Source organism: Mesoplodon bidens, assembly GCF_964165515.1.
Source record: "Mesoplodon bidens genome assembly, chromosome: 9".
NCBI classification, from domain to species: domain Eukaryota; kingdom Metazoa; phylum Chordata; class Mammalia; order Artiodactyla; family Ziphiidae; genus Mesoplodon; species Mesoplodon bidens.
The window spans coordinates 73,254,872-73,279,137 of NC_138166.1; the positions used below are offsets into that span (position 1 = coordinate 73,254,872).

At 38.3% G+C, this 24,266-nt stretch overlaps 2 protein-coding genes across 5 annotated transcripts in view; one reads left to right on the forward strand and one right to left on the reverse strand.

Annotated features, from left to right (window-relative positions):
• The window catches only part of TFEC (transcription factor EC), a 663,356-nt gene that overhangs the window by 220,557 nt on the left and 418,533 nt on the right, over positions 1-24,266 (reverse strand). The window lies entirely within an intron of this gene.
• TES (testin LIM domain protein) overlaps positions 21,384-24,266 on the forward strand; it is a 43,604-nt gene continuing 40,721 nt past the window's right edge. For 2 of the 3 annotated variants that reach the window (XM_081243613.1, XM_081243612.1), the window contains exon 1: positions 21,384-21,569. Coding sequence is in view for 1 of the 3 variants with exons in the window: in XM_081243612.1 (XP_081099738.1) it covers positions 21,543-21,569 (27 nt within the window). In the remaining 2 variants the exon portion in view is untranslated. Of the gene's footprint in view, positions 21,570-22,035; positions 22,116-24,266 lie in introns of those variants that run through there. The other variant, XM_081243614.1, reaches the window with a different exon arrangement.

A 24,266-nucleotide genomic window follows, 5' to 3' on the forward strand; every position in this document is an offset into this window, starting at 1 on the left:
CCAGATATTGTTAAAATATAAACACTGGAAAGAAGAAATTTTTGAAGCTGGAATACAAAGTGAAGGAAAGAATATTGACATAAAATTCAGTAAAAAAAATATTTAGATTGCTCAGCAGGGGATAAACATCTTGTGAGACATAAGGATTAATGTAGTTCTTTAAAAGTAGTCCTCTATCTAGTGAACAACTGGCATTGCCATCATGAAATAATAGTATTAACATGGAAAACTAGATTAGACAAAGCCCTAAGAGTTGCACACCAGTAATAAACTTTAATTAGAGGAAACTAACTATAATATGAGATCTTCTTTAATACTACCTTCTTTAATTCCATAGCATCTTCACCCTCAATTTCCACTATTTTAATTTGGCACATGAGGCCTCTCATAATCTGGCCTCCCCCTCTCTTTCTAGCCTCATTCCCCCCAATTCCCCACATCTGGTCCCCATTGCATACCCAGTAATCTGGTCATACTGAACTACTCTAGTTTCACAAGTAAGATATTATCGTTCATGGTTACTTGTTTTGCATATTCTCTTCCCTCTGCTTAGAAAAGTCTTACATTTATTTTGAAAAAGAAATCAGAATATGTCAGTTTGCTAGAGCTATCAAAACAAAGTACCACAGACTACATGGAGTAAACAACACAAATTTACTTCCTGGAGGCTGGAAATCCGCGACCAAAGTGTTGACAAGGTCAGTGGTTTATAGATGGCTGTCTTCTCCCCCATGTCTTCATATTGTCTTCCATCTTGTCCATATTTCCTCTTCTTACAAGGACAGAAGTCATATTGGATTAGAGCTTACCCTAATAACCTCATTTTAAGTTAATTACCTCTTTAAAGTCTCTATCTCCAAATACCATCACATTCTGAAGTACTGGAGGTTAGGACTTCAACTGTGGAGTGTGTGTGGGGGGAGACACAGTTCAGCCCATAATACAAATTCTTACTGTGTACTGTGTATAGCTTGCTCGTAATTTCTTCTAGGAATCCATCTTGAATCTTTCCATCTCAGGCTGGGTTAGGTTTCCTTCCTCAGAACTCCCAAAACAGGATAGACATTCCTCTGTCACATTAAAGGGTCTGTTTTCTTTACTCCACTTTAAGATATGTCTTAATTTTCTTCATCCCAGCAACTATCCCTGTGCTTGGTACATGGTAAGTGTGCAAGACTCTTTGTACCTTTATGCTTTATTGAAGTATAAGCCCTCTGGCTTGGCTGTATTATGACAGCATTTCCTGAGATAGAAAATAAAGGATTAGCAAGTTTGCCCAAGGAGCTTTCTTTTGGCATGCTGAGTTTAAGAGCTATCTAAATGGAAATATCTAGCAGGGAGTTAGAAGTACGAGCACAAGCTCAATAGAGAAAACCATGCTAAAATTATGACTTGGTGAATGGATGTGATCATTAAAGAACATATAAATGAGAAGAATGTCATAAAAAAACCTGTAAAGAATGACAAAGTTTTTAAAGAATGGGAGAAAGAAAAATGAAATGGAAAAGTCAGAGAAGTAAATGAGACTTAGAGAAGTTGGTTTCAGTTTCCATTTACTCTGATTTCCAAACTAAAAAGTCTGGAATTTTGTGGTGATCTGTTTTTCCTTTATGTTGCCACCAGGGGTCTCCAACAACTCCTGCAATATCTGTCTGGCGAGCCCTCAACAAGTATCTTTTAGCTGTCATTACATCATCACAAGGGCTTTTCCAGCAGTGTCATTCACTCATCAAGAAGACGAGGTACCTCACGGCAGTAGAAGTTTATTGGATGCTTGACCCTCTTGATTGAGGTAAGTTCAGATGAGTCCTTCAAGTGAGTCAGTGGTCTGTGGTTTACTGAACTCCATGTAGTCTCTTGCACTGGCAGCTCTATCACATGATAAATGAATGAAACATGCTCTTCCCATTTCAAGAACTGGAACTGGTTATCTGCCTAGGACACATTGGAGCCCAACATATAGATTGTATAAGGTTTGGTGAGCCCTCCAAGAATACTGAAAAAAACAACTGAATGTTCTAAAAAATTCATCATGTTATAGTGACTCTAGAAACTCTCTCTCTCTCTTCTAAAAAAAAGATGAGAGGAAAAATAGTCTGTCCCCCTAGAACAATGAGAAAAGATGAGACTAGACGAAGCTGACAAACATTTATTTCTTAAACTTTTTCCTTTTTCTAATTATTCCTGCAGATGACATTATTTCTGTAATGACAACCTCATTATCTCCAACAGGATATAATGCAATTAAGTTATGTGTATATGTACTTTTATATTAGATATTTAAAGTTTTACTAACATGAAAATGTTTAATAATATAGAAAAGTAGAAATACCAAAATATCACCCAGAGACTCTATATCGTTAACACTTTGCCGTATTTGTTTCTTCTATATATGTTTTCTTCTTGAACCATTATAAAATAAATTATAAATATTCTGATGCTTCAACCTAACTGCTTTAGCATGCATTTATAGAAAATAAGAGCATTCTCCTACCTATTAACAGTACTGTCATCACATCTAATAAATTTAGAAAACTTCCTAATGTCATCTATTTCCCAGTCTATATTTTAATACTGCTACTTATTTCCAAAACATATTTTATAACTGTTTTTATTTTCAAACCAAGAGCTAATCAAGAACCATGCATTGTCTTTAGTTGTTGTCTCCCTTAATCTAAAACAATTACAACTCCCTCTTCCTTTTTCCTCTACAATACAGACTTGAGACAAGTTGTCTTGTAGAATATTACATATCCTTGCTTTGTTCATTTCCTTGTGGTATCCTTTAAATTAACCCTCTATCTCCTGTATTTCCTATATACTGGAGGGTAAAACTGAACCTCCTGAATTATGTTCAGGTTTATACTGTTAACAGGAATTCTTCCTAGGTGATACTGTGGACAACACTGTGCATCACATAGAAAGGCATATCATGTCTGATGTCCCACTATTAGTGATAGTAAATGGGATTACTGAGTTAAAGGGGAGATGAGCTAATCTCTCGGTTTTAAAGTTAACTTATTTTCTTTGGGGACCTGCATATAATCTGTATTCCCCATCAACCATTTATTTAATGGTTTTAGAATTCATTAATTTTCCCTACTGTGACAGGCACAATGAGGTCCCCAAAGATATTCATGTCATAATCCCCAGAATCTATGAATAGGTTACCTTACATGAAAAAAAAAAGCTTCAGATGTGATTAAGGTTAAGCACCTTGAGATGGGGAAATTACCCTAGAATATCGAGATGAATCCAGTCTAATCACCTTTCCCAGTAGAGGAAAGAACCTTTCCCACATGTAGTCTGAGAAAGTGATGTGATGAGAGCAGGGTCAGAGAGATGCTAAGTTGCTCTCTTAAGCAGGGTCAGGAGATGGAGTAAGGGATCCATGAGCCAAGGAATTCAGGAAGCCTCTAGGAACTGAAAAAGGCAAAGAAATAAATTCTCCCCTAGACTTTCCAAAAAGGAATGCATCCAGCTGACACCTTAGTTTTTAGTCCAGTGAGACCCCCATAGGATTTCTGACCTACAGAATTGTAACATAATACATTTGTATCTTTTAAGCCACTAAACTTGTGGCAATTTGTTACAGCAGCAATAGAAGACTAACACAGATCTTCCTCAACTTACAATGGGGTTACGACCCAATAAATCCATTGTAGGCTGAAAATATCAAGTCAAAAATACACTTAATGAACCTGACCTTCTGAACATCATAGCCTAGCCTACCTTAAACGTGCTTAGAACATTTACATTAACCTGCAGTTGGGAAAGTCATTAAATACAAAGCTTATTTTATAATAAAGTGTTGAATATCTCATGTAGTTTTTTGAATACTGTATTGAAAGTAAAAAACCAGAATTGTTGTACAGGTACAGAATGGTTGTAAGTTTATCAGTTGTTTACCCTTGTGATCACATGACTAGCTGGAAGTTGAGGCTCACCACTGCCCAGCATCTCCAGAGAAGATCTAATGCATATCACTAGCCAGGGAAAAGATCAAAATTCAAGATTCAAAGTATGGTTTGAAATGTATATCGCTTTTGCACCATCATAAAGTTGAAAATCATAAGTTATACCATTGTAAGTAGGGGACCATCTGTATACATACCTAAATCAATTATTTATTGAGGGATGTGAGTGAAAGTGTGTATGTGTTTTCTACATCAGTCATATTTCAAATAATATGTTCCTAAAGGCTATACATGGTCTATTGTGTTGAACTATAAACACAATCATGGCCCATCAGTATTTAAGTAGTTATGCAATTGAATGATTTTTACGAATTTTCATGTCATAGAATGAGATTTTCCTGGTTTTTCAAAAACTCTATACCTTCTCTATCAAAACTTAGGACTTCATTATATAATAACAACCTTGAGGTAAGCCAGAAAGTATTCATTCCTGGAAAGCATTATCATCCTCAGTTAAAGAAAATTGCTTAGATGGGAATTTTCCTGCATAGTTCAGGAAGTTTTAGAAGCTTTATAAACATTAGTTTCCTCCTCTTTCCTATACACTACTTTGTCCCAGAAGACAAATGCTAATAGTAAGTAAAGAGAGCTGGAGTGGCTGTACTATTATCAGACAAAATGGATTTTAAGATAAAAATTGTTACTAGAGACAAAAAGGGCATTTCATAATGATAAAAGGGTCAATTCATTAAGAAGATAAAACAACAATAATATGTATGCAACTAACAACAGAGCTTCAAAATACATGAAGGAAAACTGACAGAACTGAAGGGAGAAATAGACAATTCAACAATAATTTTTGGACACTTCAATATCCCATTTTCAATAATGGACATAACAACTAGACAGATCAACATGGATATAGAAACTTGATCAAATTATAAACATAGTAACAGACACAGAACTTCTATATAAAACACTCCCTCAACATCAGAATATATATTCTTCTCAAATGTACATGGGACCTTCTCCAGGAGAGATCATATGTTAGGTCTCAGATTTAAAAGAATTGAAATCATACAAAGTGTGCTCTCCAACTCCAATGAAACAAAGTTAGAAAATCACAATAACAGAAGGAAATTTGACAAATTCACAAACATACAGAAGTTAAACAACACACTCCTAAATAATCAATGGATCTACCTGGTTGCACAGCTGGATTGGGAGATGTTACTCCTGTAGATGATTGTTGGTGATAAGCCTTAAGGCTAGAGGCAGTGTTAGGTAAGGCCTAAGAAATGCTGCTGTGTTCAACTCTCAAATATTTCTTGGATCTGTCTTTGTCTGCAAACAAACATACATTTAATGGCTTCTGAGATAAGCTCCCAATCCCATTATAATCAACCCTTGTGAATCTATTAGACTATTACTCATTACTGCCAGTCCAACTGCCCAGCTAGGTTAATTCCTCAACGTTTTATGCCTTCACATCCTCTGTGCCTTGGCTATGTTATTGAATGCCTGCTCTCAGACTCTCTGCCTCAGTATGAGACTCAATATGACATCATGTGTATGCAAAGTTTTGTAAACTATAATAATACATTAATGTAAACTACATTTACTGGAATTCACACTCTTCAAGAACCAGTTTAAGTCTCCTCTTCTTCCAAGAAGTCTTACTAAACTCCTATAGTCCTCACTGATCTCTTATTTCTTTTTCTTTTCTATATTCCCCTCCCTCCCTTCCTTTCTTCCTTCCTTCCTTCCTTCCTTTTTCCCTTCTAAAACTGTATTCTCCTCGTTCTATACCTCTATCCCCCGCTCCCCAAACCTGGTAAACACTATTTTAAATTCTATGTTTATTACTTCCTGGTTTGTTTCACAGAATTTATCATTCATGTATATTTCCTGAAATAATAAACTGCTACATTTTGTCTTTTTTTAACTTCACATAAAAGCAATCATAATGTATTTATTCTTCTGTATTTTGTTCCTTCTTATCATCATGGGTCTGTCAGTTAACTTGAGTAGGTATTACATACGTGGTTCAAAAAGCAAAGCAATACAATACAAAATACTGAAAGCCTGACTTCCTCCCTGCTGCAGCCAACCTATGTCCCCCTCTAGGTTGTCCCCATAGGTAATCACTTCTATCAGCTTCTTTTGAATCTTTCCAATAAAAGCAAACACAATTGTATTCTTACTCGCCACCCCCCCACCTTTTTAATTTATAAAGGACCTGACGTCACATATAAATCTTTCCATACAAATCTTGGAGCACTTTCTTATTCTTTTTTATAACTTCATAACATTCCATGGTGTCCATCTACTATAGTTTTATAACTAGTCCTCTACTAATGGACACTTGGATATTCTCTAATCTTTTACTAGTACAATGTTGCAGATAATAACATATGCCATATTTTTCCTGTGTGCATATATTTCTGTAGGATAAATTCCTGTGAGTAGGACTCCTGGGTCGAAGGGGAAATACATTTATAATTTTGACAGGCATTACCAAATTGCCCCTCAGAAAGGGTGTGCTATTTTATGCTCATCCAATGATATATAAGTGCCTGTTTCCCTCTATCTCATTAAACTTAGATTTTTGTTAATTTAATAGGTGTAAAATGCATCTATTGTATTATAATTAAAGTTGCATATGTTTTTCTTATGTTTAAAGCCATTTGTCTGTCTTTTCTGTGAGATAGCTTTTCATGTCTTTTGCACATTTTTCTCTTAAATTATTGATACTTTTTCAAATTAATTCCTAGCATATTAATTCTTAGACTTACATGAGTAGCAATTTTTCTCTGATTTGTCATTTGTCTTTTCACCTTGGGTATTGTAGTTTTGCCACCAAGAAATTTTTTTAAATGTAACTAGTTTTGACAGTTTTAACATAGCTCTGGATTTTTAATCAAAGGTACAAAGTATTTTCCTAATTTAATTTTATCAAGTACTTACTTTATCAAGTAATTTTATCAAGTCCTATGTCTTCTTCCAGTACTTACATAATTTCATTTAAATCTTTGAGTTTATATCAGTGCGTAGTACAAGGACTCGCTCTAACTGCATCTTTTCCTAAATGGAGCTACCTGGTTGCTCCACCCCAATATTATGTATAAGATTCACTAGTGTTGATGCATGTAGCCACAGTTCATTCATTCTAAATGTTAAATTCCATTGTGTGAATATAAACAACTTATTTATCTTCTCCAATGATATTGAGCATGTTGCTTATTTCCAGAAGTTTGCAGTTATAAGCAGAGCTTTGTAAATGTGCTTATAACATCTTATTTCTAAAGTCTATAGCACTTGCTGTCTATCACTTATAACTTGCATTAACTGAATAAATGAACTGATATTTAACTATTTCTTACTATGCATTCACTCCTTTCACTCTAGGACTTGAGAAAAAGAGGATAGTCTTACATCTTTGGGCTATATACCATATCGACTAGGGGAGGAATGTGCTCTCAGTAGTAAATAAATTGAACTGAGTTGAATTAAATTGAATGGAATTAGTAGCCTGCTGTAGGCAGTGAAATGTAACATTCTTTCCTTTTATTCACCAAAAGCAGAAGCACCAGGACAAAATTAACTGTATACCTATTTTGAATATGTATAGGTGTTTATTTTTTAAGGTTACAGAGAACTTAAGTCTTAAGGAGAAGCATACCAGTCAATTAATTCATTCACCTTTGATACTCTTGGAATGTCTTGTGTGCATATGAATACTGATAAGCTTCTATGACCTATCAAAAACAGATGAGATATGATGGAAATTTTATTGAGCAATTTCCTTTTCACGTATTCAAAAAGAACATGTTGGCCTTATTTGGCATATCTCTCACATCATTATTTTGACTAATCCTTTTATTTAAATGATAGGCGTCTAGGAGTTACTACATCCTCTTATGGTAGAAGAAATGCCTTTTAGAATGCATTCCAGGCTAGGTTTTTGTCCAGGGATTAAAAGCCTGAGTTTTAAGTGAACAAAATCTACATCTCTTTCAGAACTATAATTGATTTTCCTCCTTACCCTGCTATTACTGCAAGCATGACACTAAAATAGTCACCAATAGGCTGTTGTCATCCCTTTTTAGGACTGATTCAACTTATGAAAAATAAATTAGTAGCTTGTGTTCACACTTAGGCTTACCAGAGACTCATACTTATACTATGGTTAAGAGGCAGTCTTAAAAGTACAACATTTCCATTAGCCATAACATACTGAGCTCTCAGGAAATGGTATACCCAAGGAAAATCAGTTTAAAAAAAATGAGATCTGTGTAAACTTTTAAGGTAAGAAAATTTATTAAATGACAATATATTAGATAGAAGAATATTTTCCTATAAAGTAAAATTATGATTTTACTATTAAGTAATAATACTCCTTTAAGGCAAGGTATTGTGTTATAATTAATGTAGAATTAAAATATCTGTGAGCTTTGAGCTGTATAGGAATTGCACATAGTACTGTGTCTTATGTACAAGCCAACTTGTCTTTTTCTGTACTAAAACACTGTACTAGAAAAACCATAATTACATTGTTTAGAATATAAACTGCTAAAATAGTTAAAAGAATGTAAGACAATAATATTTGTTTAATTTTGCATGATACTTTTCTTAGTCCTTTTGGGCTGGTATAATGAAAATATCATAGACTGGGTGGCTTAAACAACAAATATTTATTTCTCATAGCTCTGGAGACTGGGAAGTCTGAGTTCAAGGCACTAGCAGATTAGGTGTCTGGTGAAAGCCTGCTTCTCCCTGTGTCTTCACATTGCTGAAGGGGCAAGGGAGTTCCCTGGGGTCTCTTTTATAAGAGCATTAATCCCATTCATGAGAGTTTTGCCCTCATGACCTAATCACTTCCCAAAGGCCAGCCTCTTAATACTACCACATCGGGGTTAGGTTTCAGCATGAATTTCGGGGGGGACGCAAACATTTAGTCTATGGCAGTGCTCATGGTTCTTTTCCACAGCTGTTTTAATTATTGAGCAAAACTAAAAAAGCCCCCATTGCCTATTCCTAAAAGGTATTATTCTACCCAGGGAGCATGCTGCCATAGACAATAATTCCCCAAATACCATTCAGCACTCACTGCATTTGCCCCCAAGAAAATATCTATTCTAAAAATGATGTGAAATTCTCCATTACAGGACACACAGGGATTCCTAGCCAATTACCCCAATAAACTCCAATGCTATAATGTCTCATCCTTTTATTTTACAACCCTATCTTTTACATCACATTTTCCTTGTTTGCCTAGGAAAGTAGTGAGCATATACTTAGCATTATTATTAACATTTAACAATGACTTGTGGGAGAAACAGATAATTTCTGCTTTTTACATCATTTCTAAATTCATCCAGCAATTCAAGAGGGATTATTCAGTGCTCTAGGTTTAGGGTAAAAATAAATATTACTAAATATTGGTGCAATAGTATGGAGTTTTCTCAACCAAAATAACAAAAGAAAAATGTTTTTTTCCTAGAACAGAAAAATGAGTATTTTGTGCCAGTATCTTCCTTAAGATTATAAGGGACTTAAATAGATGATAGCACCTTGTGACTCCTTAGTATAATAAGAAAAGAAAGCTTGATCGATCACAGATCATTCCCAGAATTTTTCAAAATTGAACTTGTAAAGAAGAGCCTTATTTTATTTGGTTATGAAAGATATGAGCTTGAACTATCTGTAGCCTTGTCACCCATGACATGGAGAAGCTTGTCTGAGAGAATGAACCTGAAATACTGCAAGGGGCGGGGGAGAGAGAAAGAGAGAGAGAGAGTAAGAATTATAATAAAGTCAATAAACCTAATTGGCTTAAACTGGTTCAAATTATGTTTCTGTCCTATGCAACTAGATAATGGCAAGACATTGAGAAATTACTATCTGAAAATGGGGTATTGCAAAGGAAAGACTTTAATATGTGATTCTGTTGGTGGAGGGAGGTGACAATGAGATACAATTCTTTGAAAATGATATTAAGAAAGTTGGTCAAATTTCTTTCCAGTTTTCTGTTAGGACACAGGCCATACACATCAAGGCTGTCACTTAAAAGAATTTCATAGCAAATGTCAGTGTATTGGAGCATATGTGTGACATCTTGAAGTCTTCATAAGTTACAAGACAGAGATAAGGTAGGATCCAAGCTGGCTCATCAGAAAGAAGAAAGGATCCCTTGGGATCAATCAACAGTGTTTTTAAGAGAAGCACTTTCCACCTGTTGCCAGAAATCCAAAATAGCAGAAGGTCAAAAAATCATGTGTTCTGCTCATTACAAAGACTGAACACTTTGTCCCATACTAAATGTAGCGTGTTGGCTTAGAGTGGTGCTTTCAGAAGGAATCATAGAAATGGGGAAGATTTAATCTCCCATGATTCACCAAATTATCTCCTGAGTACTCCCTACTAGACTACTCTCCAAAACCCTCATTTCAAGCCACAGTAACCTGGGATTAGCCCTGTGGCAAGGTGAAGCTTTCTATTATCTCTGTTTGAGGACAGTGGCCTAGAGCAGGCAATTAAATTGAGGCTAGAGGGGGTAGATAGAAACCCAAACTTGTTGCTAAGAGATCAAATCTATGGCTACAGGCTAGAGATACGAAGATTTTACTTGACAAGAGTGGCAGACTGTATTTTCCAAAGATGGCCACAAAAATATCTTCCATGCTATATTCTTGCTATGTGATATTGACATCCTTCCTATTGCACAGTAAAGTCTATGACCCCGTGATCCTGAGTGGACCTTTGTGACTACCTTGACCAACAGAATTTAGTGAAAGCTATGCATGAGACTTAAGAGGCTAGTTCAGAAAAATGTCAATCACTTCCACCTTGCTCTCTGATGTTTAATCTGGAACCCAGCTACCATATGTGAGGAAGTTCAAACTAGCTCATGCTGAAAGAACACATGGAGACACTATTTATAGATGTTCTTGTTGATAGTCCTAAGCACCAGCCATCATCAGCTAGACACATGAAACACCCTCTGATAATTCTAACCCTAACCATTGAGACAACCTCAGGTTTCAAGTCTTCCAGCAAAAGCGTCAAACATGATGTAACAGAAAAAAGCCTTTTCCTATGTCTGTGGTCCCCAAGACCACTCTCAGATTCAATGATTCAGTAGAAAGACTCACAGAACTCTGAAAAACTGTTATACTCATGGTTATGTTTTATTACAATGAAAAGGTACAGATTAATTTCAGCAAAGGAAAAAGGCACATAGGGAAGAATCCAGTAGAGACATGAGGTTCTAGTTGTCTTCTCCCAGTGGAGTTATAAGGACAGCACTTAATTCTCCCAGTAATGATGTGTGACAATATTCATGAAGTATTGCCAACCAAGGAAGCTCTCCTGAGCCTTGGTGTCCACTGTTACTATTAGTAGTCATTCACATAGGCATGGATCTTAGTTACTCAGTCTACAGTCCCTCAAGAGGTCAAATTGATACAGCACAGTCCAAGGCCCTTACCATGAGTTACATTTTTAATATAAACCATCTAGTATATCCTAAGTCTCCAGATATACAAAGACTTTTTTCTCAGGAAGAATATTCCAAAGGTTTAGAGGTTATCTCCTAGGTGACAATTAAAGCCAATCTTATATTTGGAATGTGCAGGGTTTGAACAACCCAGGTCTGCTGAGTTAACCCTCTACTGAGCACAAGGCTAGTTCAGAAAGATGCCATGCACTTCCACCTTGCTCTCTGGGATCTTGGAATTCAGCTACCATGCTGTGAGGAAGTTCAAACTAGCCTATGCAGAAAAAACACATAGAGAGGACATATTTAGATGTTCTTGCTGATAGTACTGGTCAATATCAATCATTAATCAGACATGTGAAGACACCTCCAGAGAATTTTGTTCCCCAACCATTTTGTCATTCTTAGCCTTTAAGACTTCCAGCTAAAGTCCCAGACACCATGGAACAATACTTTCCCACTATGCTCTCTCCAAATTCTTGGCCCACATAATTTTTAACCCTACTAAAATGGCTGTTTTATGCAGCTAACTTTGGGGTGCTTTGTTACAAAGCAATAAATACAACAACAGCTTTTGAGCACTGGAAGTAGGGTCCTGCCCCACCCCACCCCCCCAAAAAAATCTAAAACAGGTGGCACTGGCTTTGGGAAGAAGTGAGAAGAAACTTAAGGGGCCTTAAGGATACTATCTGAAAGTCTAATGGGCTTCTAGGCGACAGTTATCTGAAGCTAAAGGAAGCTGTCAGTGAGGGCTTAAAGGAAAGTATGAAAGTGTTACTAGAAGCTGGAAGAAAGAAAGCAGTTGTTATGTAGTGGCAGAAAGTTTGCCAAGACTGTTGTCTGCAATAATGTAGAAAACAGAAAATACCTAGAACTTGATGACTGAAGAATATCGAAAGTGCCATCTGGCTTCTTTTTACCATCTATGATAAAATGTGAGAAGAGAGATGAACTAAAGACTGAAATGCACTGTTAAACAAAAAGGGACTGGTACTGTCTGCGTTCAAAAGTAAAACTGTTTCCCGTACCCAACATTTCCATATGTCAAATAATTTTTAAATTAAGAATTGAGAAATGACTTCTGGGTAAAGATCAAATCCAGGTTGGTGTGTAACAGCCTTTGTTAAGACATCAGAAAGGTTTAACAGAGTGACTAATATATAAACTTTTAGACAGATGGAAGGCCCCCTAAGGGTCTTAAGGGTGTACCTCAGAAATCTTCTGCATTTAAAATAGAGAGCTTCTAAGAATACTAAATGTAATATCTCATGGAAATTTCACACTGGCAGGACAAGATAAAGAAAAGATAGTATCAGAGAGGTTTGTGGATACAACTTTGGCTTAATAAAATAGATTACACATTGACACATAAGAAAACACACATAATTTTTCAAATAATTATATCTGCTTGGACTGAAAGGGACAGAGTCAGTACAAAATGCAAAGAGGGCTCTGGATTCCTAACTTTTGCATTCAGGAAGCAGATTGAGACAATGACTCAAAAGCAAACATGGAGTACTTTTGATGGAAAAGGAAGAATGCCTCAGAGAGCAGAGCCAAGATTCCAGAGAGTGGAGCCAAGATCCATGAAGAACAATTGCCAGGGAGTAGAAATGAGTCCTAATCAAGAAAGTCACAACATGGTCCTGGCTGGATTTCAGAACTGCTATGGAACAGTGACTGTTATATGCCTCCTGTTTTACCCATTTTTGAAAGGGATTGTCTACAGCAGGTATTCTAGGACTGGCCCACTATATATTAAGTGTGTGTGAGGTACAGATATCTTGTTTCTTTAGTTCAGATCAAGAGGAATGGTATTCAAAGAGCTGTAACCAATTAACCACACCTGAGTATCATCCACATCTAGACTTGATTTAGATGACAGATAATAGACTTTGTACTGAGAAGACCTGAAGATCTTGGAGAATGAAATAAATTATATTTGGTATGTGGAAGGGACGTGAGTTTTTTTGACAATAGGGTAGAAGGTAGAAGATGATAATTTCCAAAGAAGATTGCAACAATATCTCCCATCCTATATACTCTTCTTAAATTGTGATTTGGATACTCTTCCCATCAAGGTGGGGTCTATGTCTCCTCCACTTAAACTTGAGCAGATCTTTATGATTATCTCAAACAACAGAGAACGATATAAGTGGCACTATGTGACTTCCATAGCCAGATCATAAAAATGCCATAAATTCCACCTAACTCTCTTAGAACACTTGCTTTTGAAACTCAGCCACCAAGTTGTAAAGAAGTCCAAGCAGCTCACAGAGGCCCTAGCTGGAGAGGAACTGAGGCTCCCCCCTACAAACATCACTGAGGTCCAGCACCAACATGCCAGTCATGTAAAACCATTTTGTACTCCAGTTCAGCCATCTCAGCTGATAATGCATGCAGCAGAGACAAGGGATTCTGGCCTTTCCTGCTCAAACTGCAGATTTGTGAGCAAAATAAATTTGTTGTTCTTATTGTGTAAAGCCATTAAGTTTTAGGGTGGTTTGTTACACAGCAATAGATAATAGATTTCTGGAATCATTTAAAGCTGAGTGGTTCTCAACTGAGGATGATTTTGCTCCACAGAAGACATCTAGCAATGTCTGGAGACATTTTTGGTTGTCACAACTGGGGAGGGATGCTACTGGCATCTAGTGGGTTAAAGCCAGGAATGCTATTAAACAGTCTACAATACACATGACAAACCCCTGCAACAAATATCAATAATTATCTGGCTCAAAATGTCATTGGTTTCATGCTTCAGAAATGCCGAATTAAAGTTCCCCTGAAATAAAAATGACAGGCGTATAGTTACCTTAAGTCTCAAGCCTGGCAAAAGGTATTATGTTATCCCAAATACCTCAGTCCTCCAGAAAGATGCATATGCTAGCACAGCTCTCCAGAAGGAAAACCTCAATCAGTGCCTTTCTAGAAATTCACCTTAGGGAACACTGGATAAGGAAGAGTTTTCCAGAAGTAATAATCCAGTGCATCTACAGTAGAAGTAAATTTAGTTCTTATATTCTTAATTCTGCAAGATATAGTGTTTGCTGTGGAACAATGGCCACTGATTGCTTCTGCTTTTTCCAAGTAGCAGTTTTATTGTGGGTATGTTACTTTTGTTCCCCCACTGTAGTGGGTCATATTGTGTCCCCCCAAAATTCATATCCACCCAGAACCTCAGAATACAACCTTATTTGGAAATAGGGTTTTTATAGATGTAATTAGTTAAGATGAAGTCATACCAGGTTAGGGTTGGCCCTAAATCCAATGACTGGTGTCTTCATGAGAGACAGGAGAGATTTAGACTCAGACACAGAGGAAACAGCCATGTGAAGATTCCTCAGGAAGGGCTCATGTGAATTGTATTTCCTAAGTTCTATGTTTATAAAATTTTGTGCCCTTTATACTTGAAAGTCACTTCATATAAAATCCTTGGTTTACACTATCTTTCTTGAATAGCTTAAATATGTTATTCTACTTCTGATTTAGAGGATTGCTGTAAAAAAAAGTGTGATGTTAATATAATTGCCTTCCCCTTGTAAGTCACATCCCTTCCTAAAGCTGGATACCCAAAGGATTTTTTTCCTATTGTTCAAAGCCCAGTAGCTTCACTAGAATATGTCTTGTGCTGGTTATTTTGAGACAATATATTCTCAAGTATGCAGTATGATCTTTCAATATCTAGTTTCATATCATTTTTTTTTAATTCAGGAAAATTTTCTCGAATCACAGTTTTTTAGTGTTTGTTCCTTTGGTTTGGTTTTCTTCTTCAGAGACTCCTATCATCCATATGTTTGATCTCTTTATCTTATTTTCAATATTTGTTACATTCTCTAGAAAACTTTATATTTCTGTCTTCATTATTTTTTAATTTTGTTAGAAAAAAGAATTTTTACTATCCATTGTTTGTAGGCATTATCAGTTTTTTGGCCTAGTATTCTTTTCACTTTAGTTTTCATCGATGTAATACTATTTTCTTCATTTCTAATTCTTTCCTGAGTTCTATCACCTCACTTCTGAGTTTTTCTAACTCTGATCTGTGTGGTTCTTTCACGACCTGCATTAACTTTGTAATGTCTTTAACTTGTTTTAAGTAATAGCTTATAGTTTTGTTCTGTTTTGTGGACACATCTTTCTGACATTCTTTCTTTATCTGTAGGGAAGTTATTCTGCTCTGTTTTCTCTCTTTTCTTATAATCTTGTATTGGATTTGACCTTAATATAACATTTACTGTTACCTATTTTTATGTGATATTAATTTTCCTAAACTTTTACAATGACGCAGGGTTCAGAAAACCATGTCCAACTTGAGAGAGCCCCATCTTCCCTTGTTTTTATGGAGTGTTTAAAAATACAGCAGGACTTTTAGGATTTCCTGACTCTGTTCCCCTTTCTGGCTGTTGAGCACTTGAAATATGTCTAAATTTTAAATTTTAATTAATTTTAGTTAATCTAATTAAATTTTAAACAACTACATGTGATTACTGGCTACTCTAATGGCGAGAGCTCCTCTAGCCTTTCACTTTCCACTGTCTCTTCTGCCCCATCCTACTTGATTTTGATTTCCTTCGACAAAGTTTCTTGTTGTGGGATTCTCTCCTAGAAAGGAGTCCTGGTGGGTTAGTTTTGAGATATCATAGGGTGAAATTGCTTCAGCCTCTTCAGTCACTTTTCACTGTTTCAGTTGCTGTTAGAAAATTGGCCTGCAATGTTTTAAAATGAGTAACTGGAGGATAACATCTTGAATTTTCCTGTCCGTTGGACACCAACTTATTGCTTCCCTCCCTCCCCCGACAGAATTTTTTATACATGCATGTCTTGTGGCTCTTGGTGGTTTGTCCTTACCTCTTGTGTTTGGGGATTTATGGACATACCTTGTCACCCAGTTTTATTGTAAAGGTTGTCCACAGCTTTCACTTTTGCTAACCAGTTGATCTGTTTTTTTTTTTAATGTAGATTTTCAGGCAGATTGAAAAATTATGCTGCCACTGCCCTATCTTCCTAAAATGCTTTGAATACAGTAAGTCCCCTACATAGGAACCTTCAAGTTGGGAAATTTCAAAGATGCGTCCTTGCTGTGCAATACAAGGAGCTTACTAATGAAGACCTGATGGAATTGGAGGCCCATAGAAAGGACGAAGAGAGACAAGAGGAAGAAGAAGTAACTGAAGAACTAAGAGATTCACGATGCAGGAAATAGCAAGGGGATTTTCTTTATTTGAGGAGGCACTGTTAGTTTCTGAGGCACAGGAACCGAACGTAGAATTGTACACGAAGGTTGCAGCAGCTGTTCAGAATGCAATCCAGGGCTACCGTGTCATCTATGATGAGAAAAAAAGAGCTACTACCCAGACAACACTGGATCATTTTTTCAAGAGGGTAGAATTGAATCCAGCAAGGAACCAGAACCCATGCCATCAATGTCAGGTGAGTGAAACTGCAGCTTGCCCTCCATCTCCTATTGCTGATGATCCTCATCTCTATTATCTCCCACCTAGTCTCCCTCCTCCAGTCAGTAACTCTTCTTGCCTGTCACTTGATGCCAGACTCTGTATGCCAGCTGTTGTACTGTACTACTGTACTTTTCAAGGTACTGTACTGTAAGATTAAAAATGTTTTCTTTATTTTTTGTATTTGTTTTAATGTATTATTTGTGTGAAAAGTATTATAAACCTATTACAGTACAGTACTGTATAGCTGATTGTGTTAGTTGGGTACCTAAGCTAACTTTGTTGGACTTACAAATGCGCTCTGGGAATGGAACTCATTTGTATGTAGGGGACTCACTATAATATATTTTTAAATAAGGTTTTTCCATTAATAAATATGCCATGATCATCATGGAATATTTTTTAAAGGAAGGAAGGAATCCCTATGGACCCACCAATCATAGACAAACCACTGCTGACATTTTAGTGAATTTTCCTCATGTTTCTTTTCTGTGCATGATGTTTTTGCATAGTTGTGAGCACAATCTATATAAATTCTATATTCTATTTTTTTCCTATAACATTATAATTGTTTACTGTTATAAAACAATTTAATATAAACCTATCATGTGAATCATCCATTATTTGCTTAGCAAATCCCCAATGCCTAGTCAATTAAAAAATTTTTTATAGGTAATAGTTTGCTCTGAGAAATGTTGGTATATCCCTATAGAACAATGTGTAATCCTATACAAGCTGCTAATGAGCAATAATAGCTATGTCAGTAGCACAGGAGTTCCTCTAACAGGTGTTAATAAATGATTAATATTCACTAAAGAGGCCACTTTGGACCACATTAATAATTGAGGAGACAGGTACAGTCATCTTTATCTTGAAAATTTACCTTACCTGGTATAGAAAACTTTCCAATTGGTGTTTCCTTTTCCTAGTGTTTACAGTATGTTGACCATGTGTGTGTGTTTATATGCACATGTGTATATGTAGATGTGTATGCCTGCATATTTATAATCAGTCATCTGTATCTCCAGCCCAGATGTTTCTTTTGACTGCCAAACTCAGATCCAATTGGCCTTGAAAAATCATTACATACAAATGAAACCCCTCATCTTTCTCAATCAAACTTCCTCCTCCTGTTTCCTATCTTGAGTGATTTACAGCCATCATACCAGTTACCAAAATAGATTCCTAAGAGTCACTCTATACTCATCCTCCCTCCCTTCAATTCAACCACTCAATTCCAATATTTTCTACCTCCTTAAAATCATTGGTTACTCCTTCTAACTCTCCATAACTGTTGCTGCCTCAGTCTGGCCCACAGCCTATTTCACATGGGATATAGCTATCACTTCCCAAGTTTACCAATGACTTCCTTTCTGTTAAATCCAATGAGAATTTGACACCTCCACAATTTGACATTGTTGATGAATTCTTTCTTGAATTTCTTCTCTTAGTTGTTGGGACTCTAATTTTTTTTTCTTACCATCTGACTAACCCTCAACTCCTTTCTGTGCTTTTCTTACTCCGCTTTGCTCAAATGTAGTCTTTGATATTCTTTTATTTTGCAATCTCCCATGCTGATCTTACTCCATCCATGGCTTTCAATTATTTGTCTATGTAAGATGTTGACTCCTAAATTACCATAGCAGTCCAAGTCTCATCTCTAAGATTTATATTTGGATACCTTACTTCAATATCCCAACCTCAAACCCAATATATTAAAAACTGTACCCTTAGGGAGATCAGCTCCGTGCTTTGCGACCACCTAGAAGGGTGGCATAAGGAGGGTGGGAGGGAGACACAACAGGGAGGGGATATGGGGATGTACGTATGCATATAGCTGATTCACTTTGTTATACAGCAGAAACTAACACAACACTGTAAAGCAATTATACTCCACTAAAGATGTTAAAAAAAAAACTGTACCCTTTCCCCACCTCACCCCCCAAGAAAACACAACTAGAAAAACATTGCCCATCATCCTGTATTTTCCCTTTTCCTGAACCATCTATATAAATGATCAAGCCAGAAACGTGTGTCATCTTCTACATTTTTCTGTTATCAACTACATCTTGTTATCAAACAACGCCAGTTCTAACTCCTTAATATCTCTTTAGCTTAACACTTGAATAGCTAAATAAGAAATTGAAATCTAATCCTCCTAACTTAATACTTATCTACCTCAAAGTTATCTTCTATATAATTGGCATAGTAATGATTCCAGGTAGAAATCACTGCATTTCACCTTGCCAGTGATACACAAAGTGATGCTGGGAGGGTTGAGAGGGAAGAGAGAGAGAAGGGCAAAATATGATGGTAAAAAAATGTTTCCAGATATCTTTCTTAGTGTTGTCTCTGAAATCTCACCAAATAAGCCCAAAATTTATGTTACAACATTTGTTTGATGCCTTATTTAAACTGTTTCACTGGACATTTTAAGCTCCCTGGAAAAGATCAAGTTGCCTTGTCATAACTAAACCTCATGCTCATTGGAGCTTACACTGGGTAAACTTTGCAGGGGCCCAAACATTGTAGGATGGCTTGGGAAAATGGGATGGGAAAGCTTTACTTAAACTGAGTGAGAAGAAAAATTCATGACCATTTTGGTCATTCCATTTTTAGTTTATTAATAGGATAAGGAAAACATCACATTATAAATCAATGCTCTGTTACTGAACTGAACTTGGGTCTGCTCATCCAATGCACAGTAAAGCTAATCTACTGACATGAGATGGTGGTGAAGTATAGTGTTTATTGCAAGGCACCAAGCAAGGAGAACAGGAAGCTAATGCTCAAAAGACTGGAACTCCCCAATGGCTTTTAGAGAAGGGTTTTTAAAGGCAACATCAGGGGTGTGGGTTGCAGGGTGCCTGACCAGCTTGTGCACAATTCTCTGATTGGTCAATGGTGAATTAACAGGGTACTGTTTCAGGAATCCCTGAAGATTCATTCATTCCAACTGGTCTGGGGTCTACACGCTGGTGGTCAGCAGTTTTCATCTTGGGGGGGAGGGTCTGCTTTCTGCAAAATCAACTCAAGGATATGGTTCAGGATATTATCTATAGCCCTTAAGGAGGAACTAAAGGTCCTTGACTTTATGTTATGATTAAACTATTATTATTTAGCCTTGCTTGACTGTTTTCCTTTGTTTCTGCATTTTCTCAGTTCTCTGTTTAAATCTGCTCTTTGGAACCTGGGAAAGGCCTAGGTGGCTAAAGCTCTTCTACAGACAAGGAGCAGAGGACACCAGGGGTCTGTCCCTGGGAATGTCCTTCCGGGGCTTGCTTGGTTTCATGTTGAACAACATTAATAAATAGCCAAGTAAGCAAAGGGTTAAAAGTGTTAGCTAAAATGAATTTGGGGTGTTTTCAGTTACCAAATTTCCAAAGGTAAGGGGGAGAGAAATCTGGACCTAAATATCTACATGATTTGGGACTTTTTCCTTTTTAAATTTAGATGCCAGATTAAGAGGTCACCTGCTATCTGACCATTATAATTTTCTGTCATTACCATGAACTGGGGAAAAAAAAAAGATTCTTCTGTTTTAATTAGTCAGAGGCTGTGTTTGCTGTCCCAAACCTGCTGGAGACATTGCTTAAAGACTCATGAACACTAGCTCTGCCCCCAGGAGACTACGAAATTGGGCAGGTCCCTATACCTCTGGGGTCCTCAGTTCCCTGCAAAATGAGAAAGCTAGACTCAATAATCCTTAGGATCCCTTTCAGATCCACCAAGCTAATGGTATATTCATTGCAACTGCTCCTGAATGAGGCCATGATTTGTATCCAGCTCTAGTACTTCAGTGCTGCTTGTTACGTCTATGAAACTGCTTCATCAAAACATGAGGCACATGAGCACCCTCACACCATTTCACACAACAAGGACAAAGGGCAAGCCTCTACTTCCAAAGGAATGGCATAACCTGTCCCTGAAGTGGTTCACATCATCCTCATCTTTGAACTACCAAGTTCTCAGAAAACGCATAACCATCTTCATTGACATTAAGGCTGTGAGAGGAGATTCCCAGTCAGTGCTTGGGACTTGGAGAAAAGCATTTAAGAAAAGGCCATCTCCACAACTTAATAGTGAAATTAGGGTGCAACACCCATCACAAGGATCCCTAACAACCTCCACGATCTCTTTGCTAGGAAAAGAAAACAAGAAGCTAGTAGTGGTATAATTCTCCGCTGGACACATACCCAAGGTCCCAAGCAAAAACAGGTACAAGCTGACTGAACGGAAGGGCTCTTCTTCAGCTGGAGGTAGGCTGGGTTCCAATTCTTCACCAGCAGGTCAGCTGAAGGCCAGGGCAGCCTCAGAGACCAGGTCAGGGATACCGAACTGCGCTCTGCAGGGCGCCGCCCCGGACGGGGCCCCGCCCCTCACCTTGCCTTCGCCGCGCTCCGGCCGCGAAGGTGCGTGCGGCGCTCGGTGATTGGCGGCTGCCCGGCGGGGCCCGGCTGCCATTGGCTGCCTGGGCCTCTTTGTTCCCAGTCCCCGCCTCAGGCCGTCTGTAGCTGACTGGGCGGCGGAAGTTTGACGGCGCCGGGCGAGTGGCTGCGGCAGCGGCCCCGGAGACCCAGCAGCTCTCCCCTAGTACCTGCAGCGGTGCCGGAGGCCAGGCGAGCCTGGGTGTTAGATCCAGGACAGCAGGAGGAACCCCTCTGACACACAGATATGGACTTGGAGGCCAAAGTAAAGAAGGTAGGGCGGCGCGGGCAGCGGGGCAGCGGCCGCTTCACCTGCGCGGGGCGCCGCCCTCTGGCTGCCAGCGGCGGGTGGGGCGCATGGGCCACTGGGCGCGAGCCAGCTCTGGGTCTCCGGAACCCGGAGCCCAGGTACCCGACCCTCCCGGTAGAGGGGATCCCCGGCGGCCTCGCAAACTCCTGAAACCTGGGAGCGACGGAGAGTCGTGTGCGCGCGCGCGCGAGGGTGGCACGGGACATTTCTCTCCGTCTAACCACGTCCAATGGTTGGAAGTGATCGAAACTTTCCTTAAGATGTTTCAGCTGCGCCTGTGCCTCCCTAAAAGAAAAGGATTAGGTTAGGGCGCGTTAAGGCGAGGCTGTGACACTACTTCTTCCTGCCTCAGGAAGTTCAACTTTATTAAGCCTTTGTGGTTTGGGGTCACTGATGTGACTTTGACAGCTCAGACCTCCTCCCCTCCCAGCTAGGCTGTCCGAGGCTCTCTAGAGTGAGCGTTGATTGAATGCGCTTTCTTCGCACCCGCGGCTGGTGATAACATGAAAGGTGATGATGTTTTTTCTTTTTTCTTCTTTCTTTGGTCATTCATTACTTGACTTCCAAAGCACTGCCTCCCTCTTCCAAAGAAAATGTTCTCCCTGTTTGGCAGCTATCCCCAAAGGACGATTGTCACCAGTGGTTTAGCTCCAGGAGACGCTTCCTGCCTGGCTGCCCTCCGGGCGTCAGTACCCACGGCCCTACCTGAGCCGCTCCCTGATTTGGGGGGCCTTACGTTTCTTGGGAGAAAGGGGTGGGGACCACACTGTGACTCAAAAGGAATGCTGATGTCACATTCCAATGTAAAGTTCTGTGTGAAAGGTCTCATTCCAGGGAATTGCTCGTATTTACTTTGCGGTAAATTTAAGCTAGCTGCTCCTTATCAAATAAGGAAGGAAGTTTTGCAGAGAGAAAAAGGGGAAAAAATAGAACCTAATTTTCTTCTCTTGCCCACTTTGGGTTGCCAACATTGCCATTATTTCATCTTCTAAAGACAAAGTTCCTGACCTGAGCATTAATTCTGTTTCGTGCCCAGAACTGGATTTTTGAAAATGTATGCAAGTGAAAAATAGTAGGTCAGGAGGCTGTTGAAAAATGAAAACCTGCGGTGGGAAAAAAAGTTTGCCCCTTATGGCTAGAACCGGCACTCAAAAGGGAATCCAAGGACTGAAAAACATAGTGTAAATTCTGAGAGTCCTGATTGCATTCTGTTCTCTTCCAGTTTGGTCTCTTATTTTCTTTGCTTTTAGATGACACTAAATTTTTTTGTTAATTTTGCTTGCTACTAGGAAAGCATTTTGTTTGCTGCTTAATTAGCCTTCTGTTGATGAACACTACTTATTTTGTTTTTCAAGTGGGAAAGAATGGGTAATTTAGTACTTGTCAAAAATTTGGGAGGTCTTGTCTATGCTTAAACATATATTGCTTCAAAAATTACTTTTTAAATGTCAACATCCTTTGGGAGGGGAGGAATGAATGTGTGAAGCACAGAGGATTTTTTTAGGGCAGTGAAACTATTCTGTATGCTACTATAATGGTGGTTACATGTCATTATATATTTGTCAAAACCCATAGAATGAACAACACCAAGAGTGGACCCTAAAATAAACTATGGACGTTGGGGGATGATGATGTGCCAGTGTAGGTTCATCATTTGTAACAAATGTACCGCTCGGATGTGGGATATTGACACTGGAGGAAGCTTCAAAAGGGAGTAGGGAGATATATGGGAATGCTGTCCCTTCTGCTAAATATTGCTGAGAACCTAAAACTGCTCTGAAAAATAACATCTACTTATAAGAAAAAAAAATCAACATCCAAAAGTGATTTTGAAATTATTTGAGACAAAGAACAAGTAATTCTGAGGGAGAAAGTACAGAGTTAAGAATTACATGTGCTAGCAAGGGAAAATCCAGACATTATTTATAAACAATTTACTTAGTTTTAGAATGTGGATTATAATAAGTAATGCTCTTGATATATGGTGTAATTTTTCTCCTCCATCTCCCCTTTACTTTAGAAGGTTATCTTTTCAACCAAGAATCTTATCCTTCTCTCTAATCTTCCTTCTCCCCTTCCCCCACCCTCAAGAAAAAGGATTCCATAAATTTAAAGCTTTTACAGACAATACCATGACTGTAAGAAATCCTTGTTTCACTACTTTGTCATCACTGGTAATTCTCAGGACAGAGTCCTCAACTAGTAAATTGGAAAGTACTAAAAGATCCCAAAGATGTCCAATTTGACTGCCAACCATACCCTCTGTGTCTGTGCAGGACCCTTGACAGACTTAATGTTCTGTGAATTCAACAAAATGTTTCCCAGCACAAAGAATTTAGAGGTCCCAGGAACACATTTCATAATCTCAAAAAGAAACTTGCATTCCCTTTAGAAATTGCTTTCTAAGACACCAGAAGAAGGAAACATTACAAGATCACCTCTGATCTATGATCAGAGCCTTTTTTTTTTTTTTTTTTTTTTTCGGTACGCGGGCCTCTCACTGCTGTGGCCTCCCCCGTTGCGGAGCACAGGCTCCGGACGCGCAGGCTCAGCGGCCATGGCTCACGGGCCCAGCCGCTCCGCGGCATGTGGGATCCTCCCGGACCGGGGCACGAACCCGTGTCCCCTGCATCGGCAGGTGGATTCTCAACCACTGCGCCA